At 46.7% G+C, this 11,618-nt stretch overlaps 1 protein-coding gene across 8 annotated transcripts in view; it reads right to left on the bottom strand.

Moving 5' to 3' along the window:
- The window catches only part of LOC120957583 (teneurin-m), a 512,748-nt gene that overhangs the window by 11,113 nt on the left and 490,017 nt on the right, over window positions 1-11,618 (bottom strand). For 7 of the 8 annotated variants that reach the window (XM_040379858.2, XM_040379863.2, XM_040379859.2 and 4 more), the window contains 8 exons: window positions 10,318-10,626; window positions 7,627-7,904; window positions 6,018-6,234; window positions 5,742-5,936; window positions 4,990-5,401; window positions 4,788-4,921; window positions 4,473-4,680; window positions 1,792-1,818 (listed from right to left, as the gene is read on the bottom strand). In XM_040379858.2, coding sequence (XP_040235792.2) covers window positions 1,792-1,818; window positions 4,473-4,680; window positions 4,788-4,921; window positions 4,990-5,401; window positions 5,742-5,936; window positions 6,018-6,234; window positions 7,627-7,904; window positions 10,318-10,626 — 1,780 coding nt within the window. The remainder of the gene's footprint in view (window positions 1-1,791; window positions 1,819-4,472; window positions 4,681-4,787; window positions 4,922-4,989; window positions 5,402-5,741; window positions 5,937-6,017; window positions 6,235-7,626; window positions 7,905-10,317; window positions 10,627-11,618) is intronic. The other variant, XM_040379866.2, reaches the window with a different exon arrangement.

Below are 11,618 nucleotides of genomic sequence, written 5' to 3'. Positions count from 1 at the left end.
CCAAGTTGGCAGGATCGTACGGTACCGAAAATGATTCGGTTATATTTTATTTACGTGTGCAGCAACGAGGTGCCTGGTGTTTGGGCTAAAATTGGGTTACTACTGGTTGAGCTGTGAGTGTATGAGCAGCAGTAGCAGTACGCCGTTGCTGTCATATATCCACTGGTGAGCGCCACTGTTGCTTTCTGGGGTTGGAGGGCTTTTTTTCAGCTCCAGCAATCCAGCAGGGACACACACAGTAGGCATGTTTTCCAGTGTTGGTGCTCCAACATCTGAATAAAGTGGGTCATATGTTACGGGGCACGCACAGATACACAGCTATCGTGTAAAGTCATTTGTCGGGGTCGTCTGCCCCTGCTGAGCCCGTTTCACACGGGCCTTGACAGGTTGGCAGCATTTCTTTTGCAGAAAAAAATGTAATTACCCGTTACGCACGTTTGGGCCAGCACAGTGTGGTGCGTGTACGTTAATAAACACATACAGCAAACAAAGGGAATCCTGTTGGACCAAGTGTGACACTGGCAGTGCCATGTAGGCATTTGATGGACAGTCTGTTCCTGAGTTATACGCGATTGGTGCGTTCCGAAGACAGCAGCGCAACACGAATGTTCGGGTCAGTTGAACATCTCAAATATCAATTTTCAATCAAAAATATCCCAATAACAGTGGTCTTCAATGTTCAAGGCAGAAAGAGCCTAAATTTACAACTAAAAAAAAACCCGTAGAAATCCATGTATAGATCCGGTTTGATATACCAACTTCTTCAGGCAGTTCTTAGAAGCTACAAAGAACTGATCCAATATTGGAAGAACTTCCATTAAGTATTTTTGTTTTGAATTTAAATACAAGTTACTAATTTGAACTACTAAATGAAGTACCTTGGTGGATTCTTGCAAAAAATATAAATTATAGATTTTTAAATGATTGAACGAGTCAAATCAGTACAAAATTGCACCAAAAATAGAATATTTGAAGACCTTTGTAGCTCTGGAACAGACTGTACTCTTTTATTTAGTACAACGCACATTCATAGAAATTATACTCTTTTTCACACATACACACACATACATACGCACGTACACACACATACAAACGAAGAAATGTAATACAGATAATACAGTACGATCTACTTAAAAAATGCAACTAAAACGGACACTACAAAACACAAATCGCTCGCAATGTCAGTAAGTTCACTAGAACGCATTTGGCAGTGTTGGTGAACACAATTCATACAAAACATAAATTCGGTATCACGGTACACAAAACTAAAGATCAAAATGGGTAAGGGGAAACGGGGGAGGGTTTTGGAACATATAGGAAGTATATGGCTTGGGACTTAGGCTTGGAACACATGCAGAATGTTACTCAAGAGCACAGGACAGGAACGAGAGTAACATTCGATGGGAGTTGTTTAGGGAAATTCTGGGGAAGGCATGAATGCTAGCAGCAAGGTGATGGGTGTGTAGGTAGCGGAAAGGGTTTTGTTGAAGTAGAAAGGTATGTGTGTGGATGGATGAAGGAATTATTCCGCAACAGTTTGATTACAACCCCTACTGGTTTTGTTTGCTTTGACCTGTGGTACTGGTGTGTTATACTCGTGTGTTATACGCTACGCGGGCGGTGTTAGTATTAGTTAGGTTAGCTTGCTCGACTTTCGCTCGTCTCTAGCTACATGCTCTAAGTGACTTGTTTTTCCTTTCTCGCTCGAATATGCGGACACGACCCCCAAAGGTTTACTCTTATTTTTCGTTTTTTGACATTTTTTTGTGGTTTCTTTTTCCGGGGTCTTACCTTGCATTAAAATGATTCCAAAAAACGCTGCACATTCACGAAGCGAATAGTAGTAGTAGTAGGTAGTGATGGTGAGGTAGTAGAGGTAGAAGTAGTAGTAGTTGTTGTTTAGTAGTGGTTAGTTTTAGCAGTGGTTAGCCGAGATTTTGTTTACGAAGATAGAGAGAGATAGAAATGGAAGGAGAAAAGCAAAAATGGAATACGTGGTTAGATTGCGTGGTTTCTCTCGATAAGTGGGAATGAATTTAGTACAAATTATGGGAACTTTGTTAGTACATTTTATGGATGGAACTGGTGTAGAGTTAACTATTGATTTTGGACCCTTTATTATCAACCAAATTGGGACTTGTTTTGTGATTAATTTCAACGATTAAGCTGTCTAAGTACCTTAGTAGCCTTTTAGTGTACTAATTAAATACACTGATAGCAACAAAAACCTATCATTACGTAACAAAGTTGCTATAAACAGGGGTTCATTCTCTGTGGCTTACAGTGTAGAAGGCAATCTGGGTGGGATGGTGGCAAAAAATAAATGCCAATGTTCAACCGGCTGTTACCCGATGGCTGGCCTCCCTCTGTGCAGGATATTGCCTCCCCTCATTCGCTCCATCACGACTGGTCGGCAGAAAGCCAATCCAGCTGGACCAACACGGCACCACTATCATGGCGCTGCTGGCTCGCTCGGGGGGCTCACTGGTAATAATTAAAATATTATCGCATTAAGTGCTGGTGTTATAATCATCATCATCGAGCGATTGAGTATGAATTAATTTTTCACGGCCTTTTTACCCGCCGTTGTGCCGTGTGTGCGGTTTCCTTCACCAGGCGGAAAGTCAACACTCGCAGGCACACTAGAGAAAAAGCTAGAGTGTGAGAGAGAGAGAGAGAGCTTCTCATGAACTCGAATCCGATCGATCTCGCGCGGCCACATTCGCGAATGGAATTTTGCTAGCGTGTGTGATGGTTTTCCACCACACCACCTGCTGGGAAAATATGACAAACGCTGTCCCCTCAGGCCGAGTGGGTGGCCCCATCAGCCACGGAACTTCAGGAGTAAAGGTTTCATTTTTTGCTGCTTGCTGTTATTGCTGTTTTCGTACTTTGCTGCTCGCAGCTCGATGATGATTAATATTTAATGTATTAATTTGCGATACATAATGGAAAATCCTGCACACAGGGAGTGTGGCGCATGGAGGCAATATCACGAACAAAGCACACAGATTTGTAGGGAGCACAACAAGAAAAAGAAGAAGAGCAAATTGCATGATAAAGCGATCTGCGAGTATTCTCTGATTGTGTGATGCACAGCGAGAGAGAACTGTTCCGAACTGTTTGCATTGCGCATTGTTTCACGGAAACGGTTTCACAATGCACATCTCTTTACGCAAACATTAAAGCGCGAAACTGAAATTGTCGCATTGGTGTTGGCCACCCCCCCCGAAGGAGTCAATTTGCACTGCGCCAATGTGGGCTTTTTTTTGTTTTGTTATTGCTCAAATTTGCCTTTAATGGTGGGAGTGTTTTAATTTATCTTCCTTTCACAGAGAGAATTGTGTGAGTTTCTGGGACTGTGTTCTGTGTTTTTGTGTTCTCAGGATGCGCGGCTCTGCAGAATCTCTCATTTTGATACATTGTAAATGACAATTTTGCTTGTGTTTTGTTCCCTCTGTTTCGTTGCTTTCAAAAAACCATCACTTCTTGTACGCTTTTGTTTGTTTTGTTGGTATTTTTCACAATCCTTTTTTGTCATGGTTGGGAATTGGGTAAAAGGGTAAAAGGTGTCACTTTTGTTTTAATTTATTTTCCATTTTCCTTCTTTTTTTCTTGTTTGTTTCTTTTTTTTTTGGTTGATGCGGAACATTGAAAATCAAAACAAATGGCAATTAGCGGGAGGATGTATAAATAGACGGGGGCACAACATAATATATTTATATAGTAATTGTATGTATATATACGATAAAATAACAGAACGTGAGTGAATATTTATATGTATAATTATTTATGTTACGGCAGTGGTGCGTCGAGGCAGTGTGGACTTTTAAATTCTTCATTCACTCTGATAGCTCATTGGTGAGTTTTTAATGATTGAAATTTTGAATAAAATAATACTAATATTACCAATATAACTGACAGAGTAGAAGAATAGTTCAAGAAATTGATGACGAACAGTTGCCATTAAAGTTGTGAAGTACAAAGAGAGAACACTTAACATAAAACAATGAACAACTCTTCACAAAACAGAAGAGCGATTAAAGCAAATATTGAAACATGGAAAATAAAACAAACAAAAACGAACGATACATACAACAGTGTATCAATTCGATAAAGTGTGTGTGTGTGTAAACATTTACAAAGTTAATGGGAGAAAACAGGAGCGAAAAGGATATAAAAAAAGAAAACAAAACACACACATGTTAATGCAAAACTGTTCGTCATCGAGTGCCACACGACTCATTTGCCTTGTTTTTTTGCTGCTTTCGCACAAATTAGCATTTTCAATTGCTATAAAAATATAATCATTGATCTCTCGCACCGCGCATTGTGGCGGTGGGTGGGGTTCAATGCGCAAAATTAAACACGAAAACAGAGAGTATTTAAAAATTAAATCGTAATGGAACAGAACAGAAGAACAAATAAAAAAAAACAACAAACTGTGGTTGGTTTGGACGCGTAACGCTTACCTTTCGTTGAACGTTTCCAGCTTGGCGTAGTTCTGCAGGCTACCCTCGTCGATCAGGAACTTCATGCGCTCGAAGAAGGAGGCGGTAATGGCGGGCGGTTGCTTGCGCAGCAGCACGTCGATCGGTTTCGGGGCGGACACGCACAGTTGGCTCGTTTTGCACGAGTGACTGCCGCAGCACTCCGGATCTTCACAGTCGACTAGGCCATCTTTTATGTAGCGAGAGAGAGAGAGAGAGAGAGATGAATCATACAGATGGCGCTTTATTATCTAAAGTCTCGCTTAACAGAGAGAGTCCTTTAGAGGGGCTACTTACCACGATCGTTATCCTTATTGTCGCCACAGTTTTGCTCGAGCGGTACCGAACAGTCGGCACCGTCCCAGCCCTCGTAGCAGCGACATTCCCACATCAGCTCGCCACTCACATGACACTGGCCGTGCTGGGAGCAGCTGTAAATCCAACAAGAACATGAATTCTTAAAACCACTCCAAACCAACGTGCCAACCTTTAACCTTACCCGCTCGGACATCCTTCCAGTGTGCAGTGCTTCCCGTTCCATCCGGTCACGCACAGGCAGGTTCCGTTCTTGCACTGGCCATGCTCGTTGCACCGTGGATCGCACAGCTTGTTGTTGCAGTACTCGCCGCCCCATCCGGCATCACAGCTGCACGTCTCGCCGACGCATCGCCCGTGCTGGCCACAGTTCAGATCGCACAGCTCCTTGGAGCAATCCTCACCGCTCCACTTGGGCTCGCAGGTGCAGGTTTGCGTGTCCAGATCGAATGTACCGTGGCCGGAGCAGTCGGGCAGACATTGCAGTGCGTCCTGGTCCATCGTGGCACAGTCCGGGCCCTTCCAGCCCTTCTTGCAGATGCAGGTACCCTCGGCACAGAACCCATGCCCGGTACAGGTCGGATGGGGACAGTCAACTGGAATGGAAGAGAGAGAGAGAGAGCGGGAGAGTATTCGATTAGCAAGAGTTATTGAATTTTAATGCTTATTGCTTTCTCAATGTTGCTGGAAAGCTGGGATTAGTAAATGATAAGCTACTGGTGTGTTTGGGTCTCTACTTCGGTGTAGTCAGTGGCATCTACAGCGCGAGATGATGATCTCTACTTCTGTTAGTTTTAGTACACGGTTTTAGTACAACGGATAAGGGCGCGATAGAGAAAAGAGAACAAATAGGAAAGACATTTGCACCCGAAACTCGGGGCCATACTCCGGGGGTGTAGCTCCCAAACACGGGAAAAAGTATCCAGAAGGATTTACCTTCTTCACAGTATTTGCCCTTGTAGCCGCGCACACAGCCGCACTTGCCGCTGACACAGTGTCCATGGCCATTGCAGTCCGGCACTTCGCACTCATCGTGACGCAGCGAGCACTCCTTGCCCTTCCAGCCCGGATTGCACTGACATTCGCCGTTAATGTATTCGCCACGCTGCGAGCACAGGACGGGACAGACGCCTGGAAGAGAAGAGAGTATCGTTTGTTAGTGCCCCACGTCCTTGATATTCCTTTTTGCTTGCCAGCAGCAGCATCACTTACTCTCACTGCAATCGTCGCCACCGAAGCCGGGATTGCACTGGCAGTGTCCGAGCAGACACTGACCATTGCCGGAGCAGCCGTTCGGGCAGTTCTGGGTCATATCCTCCGCGACGACCGCGTAGAACGCAATCTCCTGCGCGTCACCATCGTCGTTGTAGATTGACAGGAACCAGTGGCCCGGCTCCATGTAGCGGGTGACCTCTCGACGCATCGATGGCTGTTTGGGAGAACGTTGGGAAACCGGGTAAGCGATACATCGTTAATAATAATTTATACAGCAACAAGAAAATGGGAAGTAGATTGCTTTTTCTGCTGTCTAGAGTCAGTAGGAGGGGTGTGTTCGATCAAATCATGGGCCCCCGTTTTCTTCCGTGAGCTAATATTCATGTTTAGCTAACGGATATTCACGCCCCGTTAGTACGCAGCAGCAAAAAAGGCCTCATGACCTCATGGCGCTTCCTGTGTCCACTCGTGGGCCACATTAAACTTCCATTCGTTGGACGACTATTTTTATCAATATTTGCTCAGTGACCTTGTCGCACCGCTCTGCCGTCAAATCAGCGCTCACGGGCGACTGGGGGAAACGGACGAACAGAGGACGTTTTAGGGTTGTTTAGTTAACTTTTCATTATCGCTCGATCGCACACGCAAGCTGAAGCAAGGAGCACGCTTGTTACAAGCGACCGGGAGCGCTGGATATAAATCGCTCAACAAATGAGGTTGACCTGTGAGGTCGTCCTGCCGCTGCTGCATAGGAAATCGGTAAAGGATGGACAGACACGCAACCCTCTACAGCTGAGCACGGAGAGGGGTCAGGACGTACATATGTGTGGTCGGGACAAGTTACGTAAGTGGCCGTTAAGAGGATAAGAGAAAATAGAGGAGTTGGATAATGGGAATGCAGGGTCTACCGAATCATTTTTAAATGTTTGAATTGCCTGATGACTTAAGACTACCGATAGATCCCTGGTTGCAACCTTTCAATTTAATTTTTACTGATAAAACCCAAGATAAAAGCTTTTCTACAATGGTTGACGCGAGTATTGTTGTGAATGTGGTCATAACAAATTAGATTAAAAACAAAATGTAATGAAACTGTTCTTATTGAACAAAATACAATGAATAGATTGGACTAAAATTATTCAAACAAAATGTATCAAATAATGTTGAATAACTCCGAGCGTAAGACTCCCAGCTAACCCTGTAAACACACTAACGCGCAGCGCGCGGGGACATTCAATTACTAGCACGAGAATCGAACCCGAAATCCAAAACGCGATTAGAAGCGGGATCTAAAACGAGAAACACCGGGTGCCGGCACTCGTCGTGGCTATATCGTTCTAATTAATCAGTTTTGTCTGATCTTGATGGATCGTAAAAGAAGGAAGGGACCTGCGAAGGGAGAGGGAGAGTATTTCAATCCCAACAAAAAAAGCGGAGGGTTGTGAATTTGTTTTCTATTCCCAGGGTGTGGTGTATTCTTACACATGTCCGTTTGGCACCACTTTACCAGCTGCTTAAATTCAATCCCCTACCCCTACCAAAGACTTCAAGACTTAATAGGACAGACTTGATGATGATGATGATGTTGGCAGAGGACGATACTTACGTGAGTGGCACGTGTCTGGCGAGCATTGAATCCGCTCAGGACCTCTTTGAAGTGATACTGCGTGTGCGTCGGCAGGGCGTTGCGGCGCGCGTACACACCTATCGAGGCGCCCCGGGGGATGCTGTAATCGAACTTGACGTACGCCGGCTCCGACTGGTAGAACTGCATGTTCCAGTAGCTGTACGGTGTGATCTCCTTCGACAGCCGCTGGCCGAGCGTGATCTGCGAGAAGGTGGTACCGTCCGGTGGGAAGCTTCGCGCCGGGAACGTTCTTGCACCTGTAGTAGTTGTTGTTCATTGTGGTTGGTGGGTTGTGTGGGTTGGTTTTTTAAGTACGACCATTCACCCCACACAATGATCAAATCGGGGAAAATGAAGGTAGTAACGAAAAAGTACATAAAAAAGGAAGGCAGGTCGCCAACCAAAAAAGGTAAATGGTTAAGGGAAATAATAAAAATAGAAAAAAAGAAGTAGAAAATAAAAAAATAGTAAAGAATGTGTAGAAGAGAGAAACAGCGGGTACAAGAAAGGGAAGAGAAGCGAATTGGAATAAAAAAGTTAGTTAGTATGTATGTTGGTACAAGAGATTCGTTCAAGCCATCGACTACATGGGAATAGTTAGTGTGGTCTCTGCGTTGCTCCGGAAAAGACAGGATAACCTAAACTACACATACGATAGGAGCACGCTGTGCATACTAATTAGTGTGCAGTGAGAAGCTACACTATCAGACACACACATACAATGTAATGTACATGCAACAAAACAAAGCAACAAAAAAAGCCGAACTCGAGGCTAAAGGTGTAATGCGGCTCAAATCAAGCGAAAAGCGTTGGTGAACTAAAGCATGCGGCTAAAGGCGTATTTATACAGATGGGAAGGCTTAAAAGCCGGATGATGGTGTTAGTGTGTGCAGGCACCGCAGCTGTGTGACGGTCGCTTCGTTGAATTTCAAGCAGCGCTTTTGTTCATCCTTGCCCCACACACACAGAAGAGAGAGAGAGAGACACACACACAGTTTTTGAGGTTGAGCTTCCGTTTCGGTTCATTTTAGCGACTTTCAGGGCACACGCTGGGACGCGGCGTATCGATTGCTGCCTGATGAAGACACTCTTCTGTTCGCTGGATAGTGTGAGAGGCGGGCTTGTATGTACAGGGACGTCAGGGTCAAGCGGGAAGGTGTGATGATGAGATCATGGGGAAACGCTGCTGCTTGCTGATGCTACTCTGCTCACCTTCCAGGATGAGAATGGGCGGTGGCGTTACCTCGGGACATTGCGCTGCGGATGTGGTCGACGCTACTACGCTACTGAGGCTGGAGCTAGTAGTAGCTTCGTCATCATCATGCTTCTCCTCCTCCTGCTCATCAGCAGTAAGTTCAGGCAGCCGTTGGGCTGTGGTAAATTCTTGCGTCAAACCATCGTTGGCTTCCGTGAGCGCTTCGGGCGGCTCGGTGGATGATGGTTCACCCAGCCCGGTGTCCACCAACTCGCCCTCCAAACCATCCTCATCAATCTCGACAAACTCGCTATCGTCCTCGACCGGTACGGCGACGACGCGATAGCGAGCGAACGCCGAATCCGAGGGACATTTGATTGGGCAGGGTGGTGCTGGCGGTGGTTCCGGTGGACACTGTACGGGGGGCGGAACAGCCAAGTTCGCCGGTGGTGGTGGTGACTCTGGAGACTCTACCGGGGGTCGTGGCATATGTTCCGGCGGTGTTGGGATAGACACCTGCAGGACGTAGACGGAGTGCTGCACGGTGCCCGAGCCGTGATCGGTGGCGATGGAAATGTTTACCAGCAGTCGGGGCAGCTCCTCTTGAGCTCCGTTTGAGGCATCTTCGCGGGAAGATGACGTACCGTTTGGTTCGTTGATAAGGTACACCGGCACGGCCGTTGGCTGCACCGGAACCACCGACGGGGGGAGTGTGTGAATTCTTACCTCTTCCTGAAGCTTCGATGCATCACCGTCATCATCATCGCCCGCTTTGATCGCCACCTGTTCGATGGTTTTGTAGTAGTGCTTATCACGCTCCCTGCCCAGCTCCAGACCATCCTCGAGGCTTACCAGCGCTACCTCGGACTGGTCTAGCGGTACGTGCGCGTACACCACCGCAGCCGATGGGTCATCGTTGGCCCATTTCTCATCCTCGGTCGTCGGTCGTGCGTCAATAATAGCTTGCTCCGTGGAAGACTCCACCGGCGCACCAACAGGAGACAAGTCATTATCATTAGTGATAAAAGTGCCATCATCTTCTGGTGGGAGGCTGATGTCTTCACCGTCGACCGAAAGCCCATCACCGTCCCGTCCATCGTAAACGGTTTCACTGTTGACAGCCGTTTCCACAAGCAAATTAGTCATGGCTGGAGGTTCTGGAGGTTCGTCCAGCTCCCCGTACTGATCGAAGACGGGGGTGGAAGGAAGCGCTACCAGCTCAACAGTGCCCACCGAAGCATGCAACAAATCGTTATCATCAGCCCGGTCGCCGTTGCGGTCAGTGCTGCTGGCGGTGGTGTCAGTTCCGGTGACGATGTCACCCGGTGCCTGACGGCGGGAACGCTTAACTACAACCATCGTGCTGCTACTACCACTACCATCACCACTACCTCTACCGTCAACACTATCAGCTACTGCGTGCAACAACTCTACCGAACGAAGGGATGCAACAGTCTGCTTATCGGGTACTGTACCTGTGCCTGCCGTGCCGCCGGTACCAGCTGCCTTGCCGGTCGCTGCCGTCGAGGCGGCCGATAGCGAGGACGAACCGGACGCCGAACCGCCGGGGGACGATTCATCGGCCGCGATCGATTTCGGCCGACCGGAAGCGGACGGCGCCAGGGCGGACTGGTCGAGGCCGAGGCCGTCGCCGCCGCCGCCCGGTATGCCGGCCCGGTTCGCGTCCGCTATCGTGCTTTTGGCTGCGGAGATTTCTGCCTTCTCGTCGACTAGAACTGTACAGGGGTTGGTGGTTGGATATGATATACTTAAAACGTTAGATGCTGTGGAGGAAAGAGCGAAGAGAAAACGGCGATTAGAAATGGGGGATTGAAACGTCCAAATGTGACTTCCGTAAGTGTGTGCCTGTGTGTAGGCCCCGAGGGGCAAAAAAAGCCCTACAACTTTTTCACAAAAAAGGATCAAATGACCTTCATCATTATTGACCATTCACAGCATCTTCCTGGGCTTCCCGGGAGGAATCGATCGATCGTGAGAATCATTCAGAGGTTCTCATTTTGACTGTGCTACTGGAATTAATCATAATTTCAGCTGACGCACGCAAACACGCTGTGGCCATTGGAAGATTGAAAACGGATGCAAAACGGATCGTTTATTCAAACGGGAAAGATGGGATAAACATATGGTGCGCTGTGTGGACTTCTTCCTGGAGCGTGTGTTACTTTCCCCCTTGATTTTTTGTTTGTTGGACAGTTAACGGAAGGGATTAAGCGAGTAAAAGGACACCGTCGGACATCGAGGGACGTGTGTAATTCTATCCCATGTCAAGGTTAGTAAATCACGTTCATTAGCCGTCACTGGACTGGACTTCTGGTAGAAGCTCGTATGGGACAGATGAATCGGGAAGTGAGTGTAAATAGCCTCCCCAGCTAACTCCAAAACTGTGGGTTTAAATCCAACGCTCTAATGGTCAGCTGTAAAACGAATCCCAATGAGATCCCTGCGTGATTCTATTCCAACACGTGAGCGTGCAAAACTTCCAAATTAAGTGATTAAAAGTCTCCAAAAAACAGTTCCACTAATGATACGGCATAGAATATCTGCTTTTCCTGATTTTTTTTGTTGAACAAACCATTTCCAGAATCACCATTTGCCACCCTGTTATACTTTTACATCAGAATTTGGAATTAGATCTTTGACTTTACACAAATTAGCAATGTTCGCGTTGGTTCACTGTTCCACAAAAACAGAGAGCAAAAAACATGAACCGAGCTCCAATGTATACCGACCTTTGTTCCGTAGCTTCTTCCGGCAT

The sequence above is a fragment of the Anopheles coluzzii genome, chromosome 3 (assembly GCF_943734685.1).
Source record: "Anopheles coluzzii chromosome 3, AcolN3, whole genome shotgun sequence".
In the NCBI taxonomy this organism is placed as follows: Eukaryota; Metazoa; Arthropoda; class Insecta; order Diptera; family Culicidae; genus Anopheles; species Anopheles coluzzii.
Note: the sequence above shows the minus strand (reverse complement) of the source record. Positions and strands in the feature narration are given on the sequence as shown.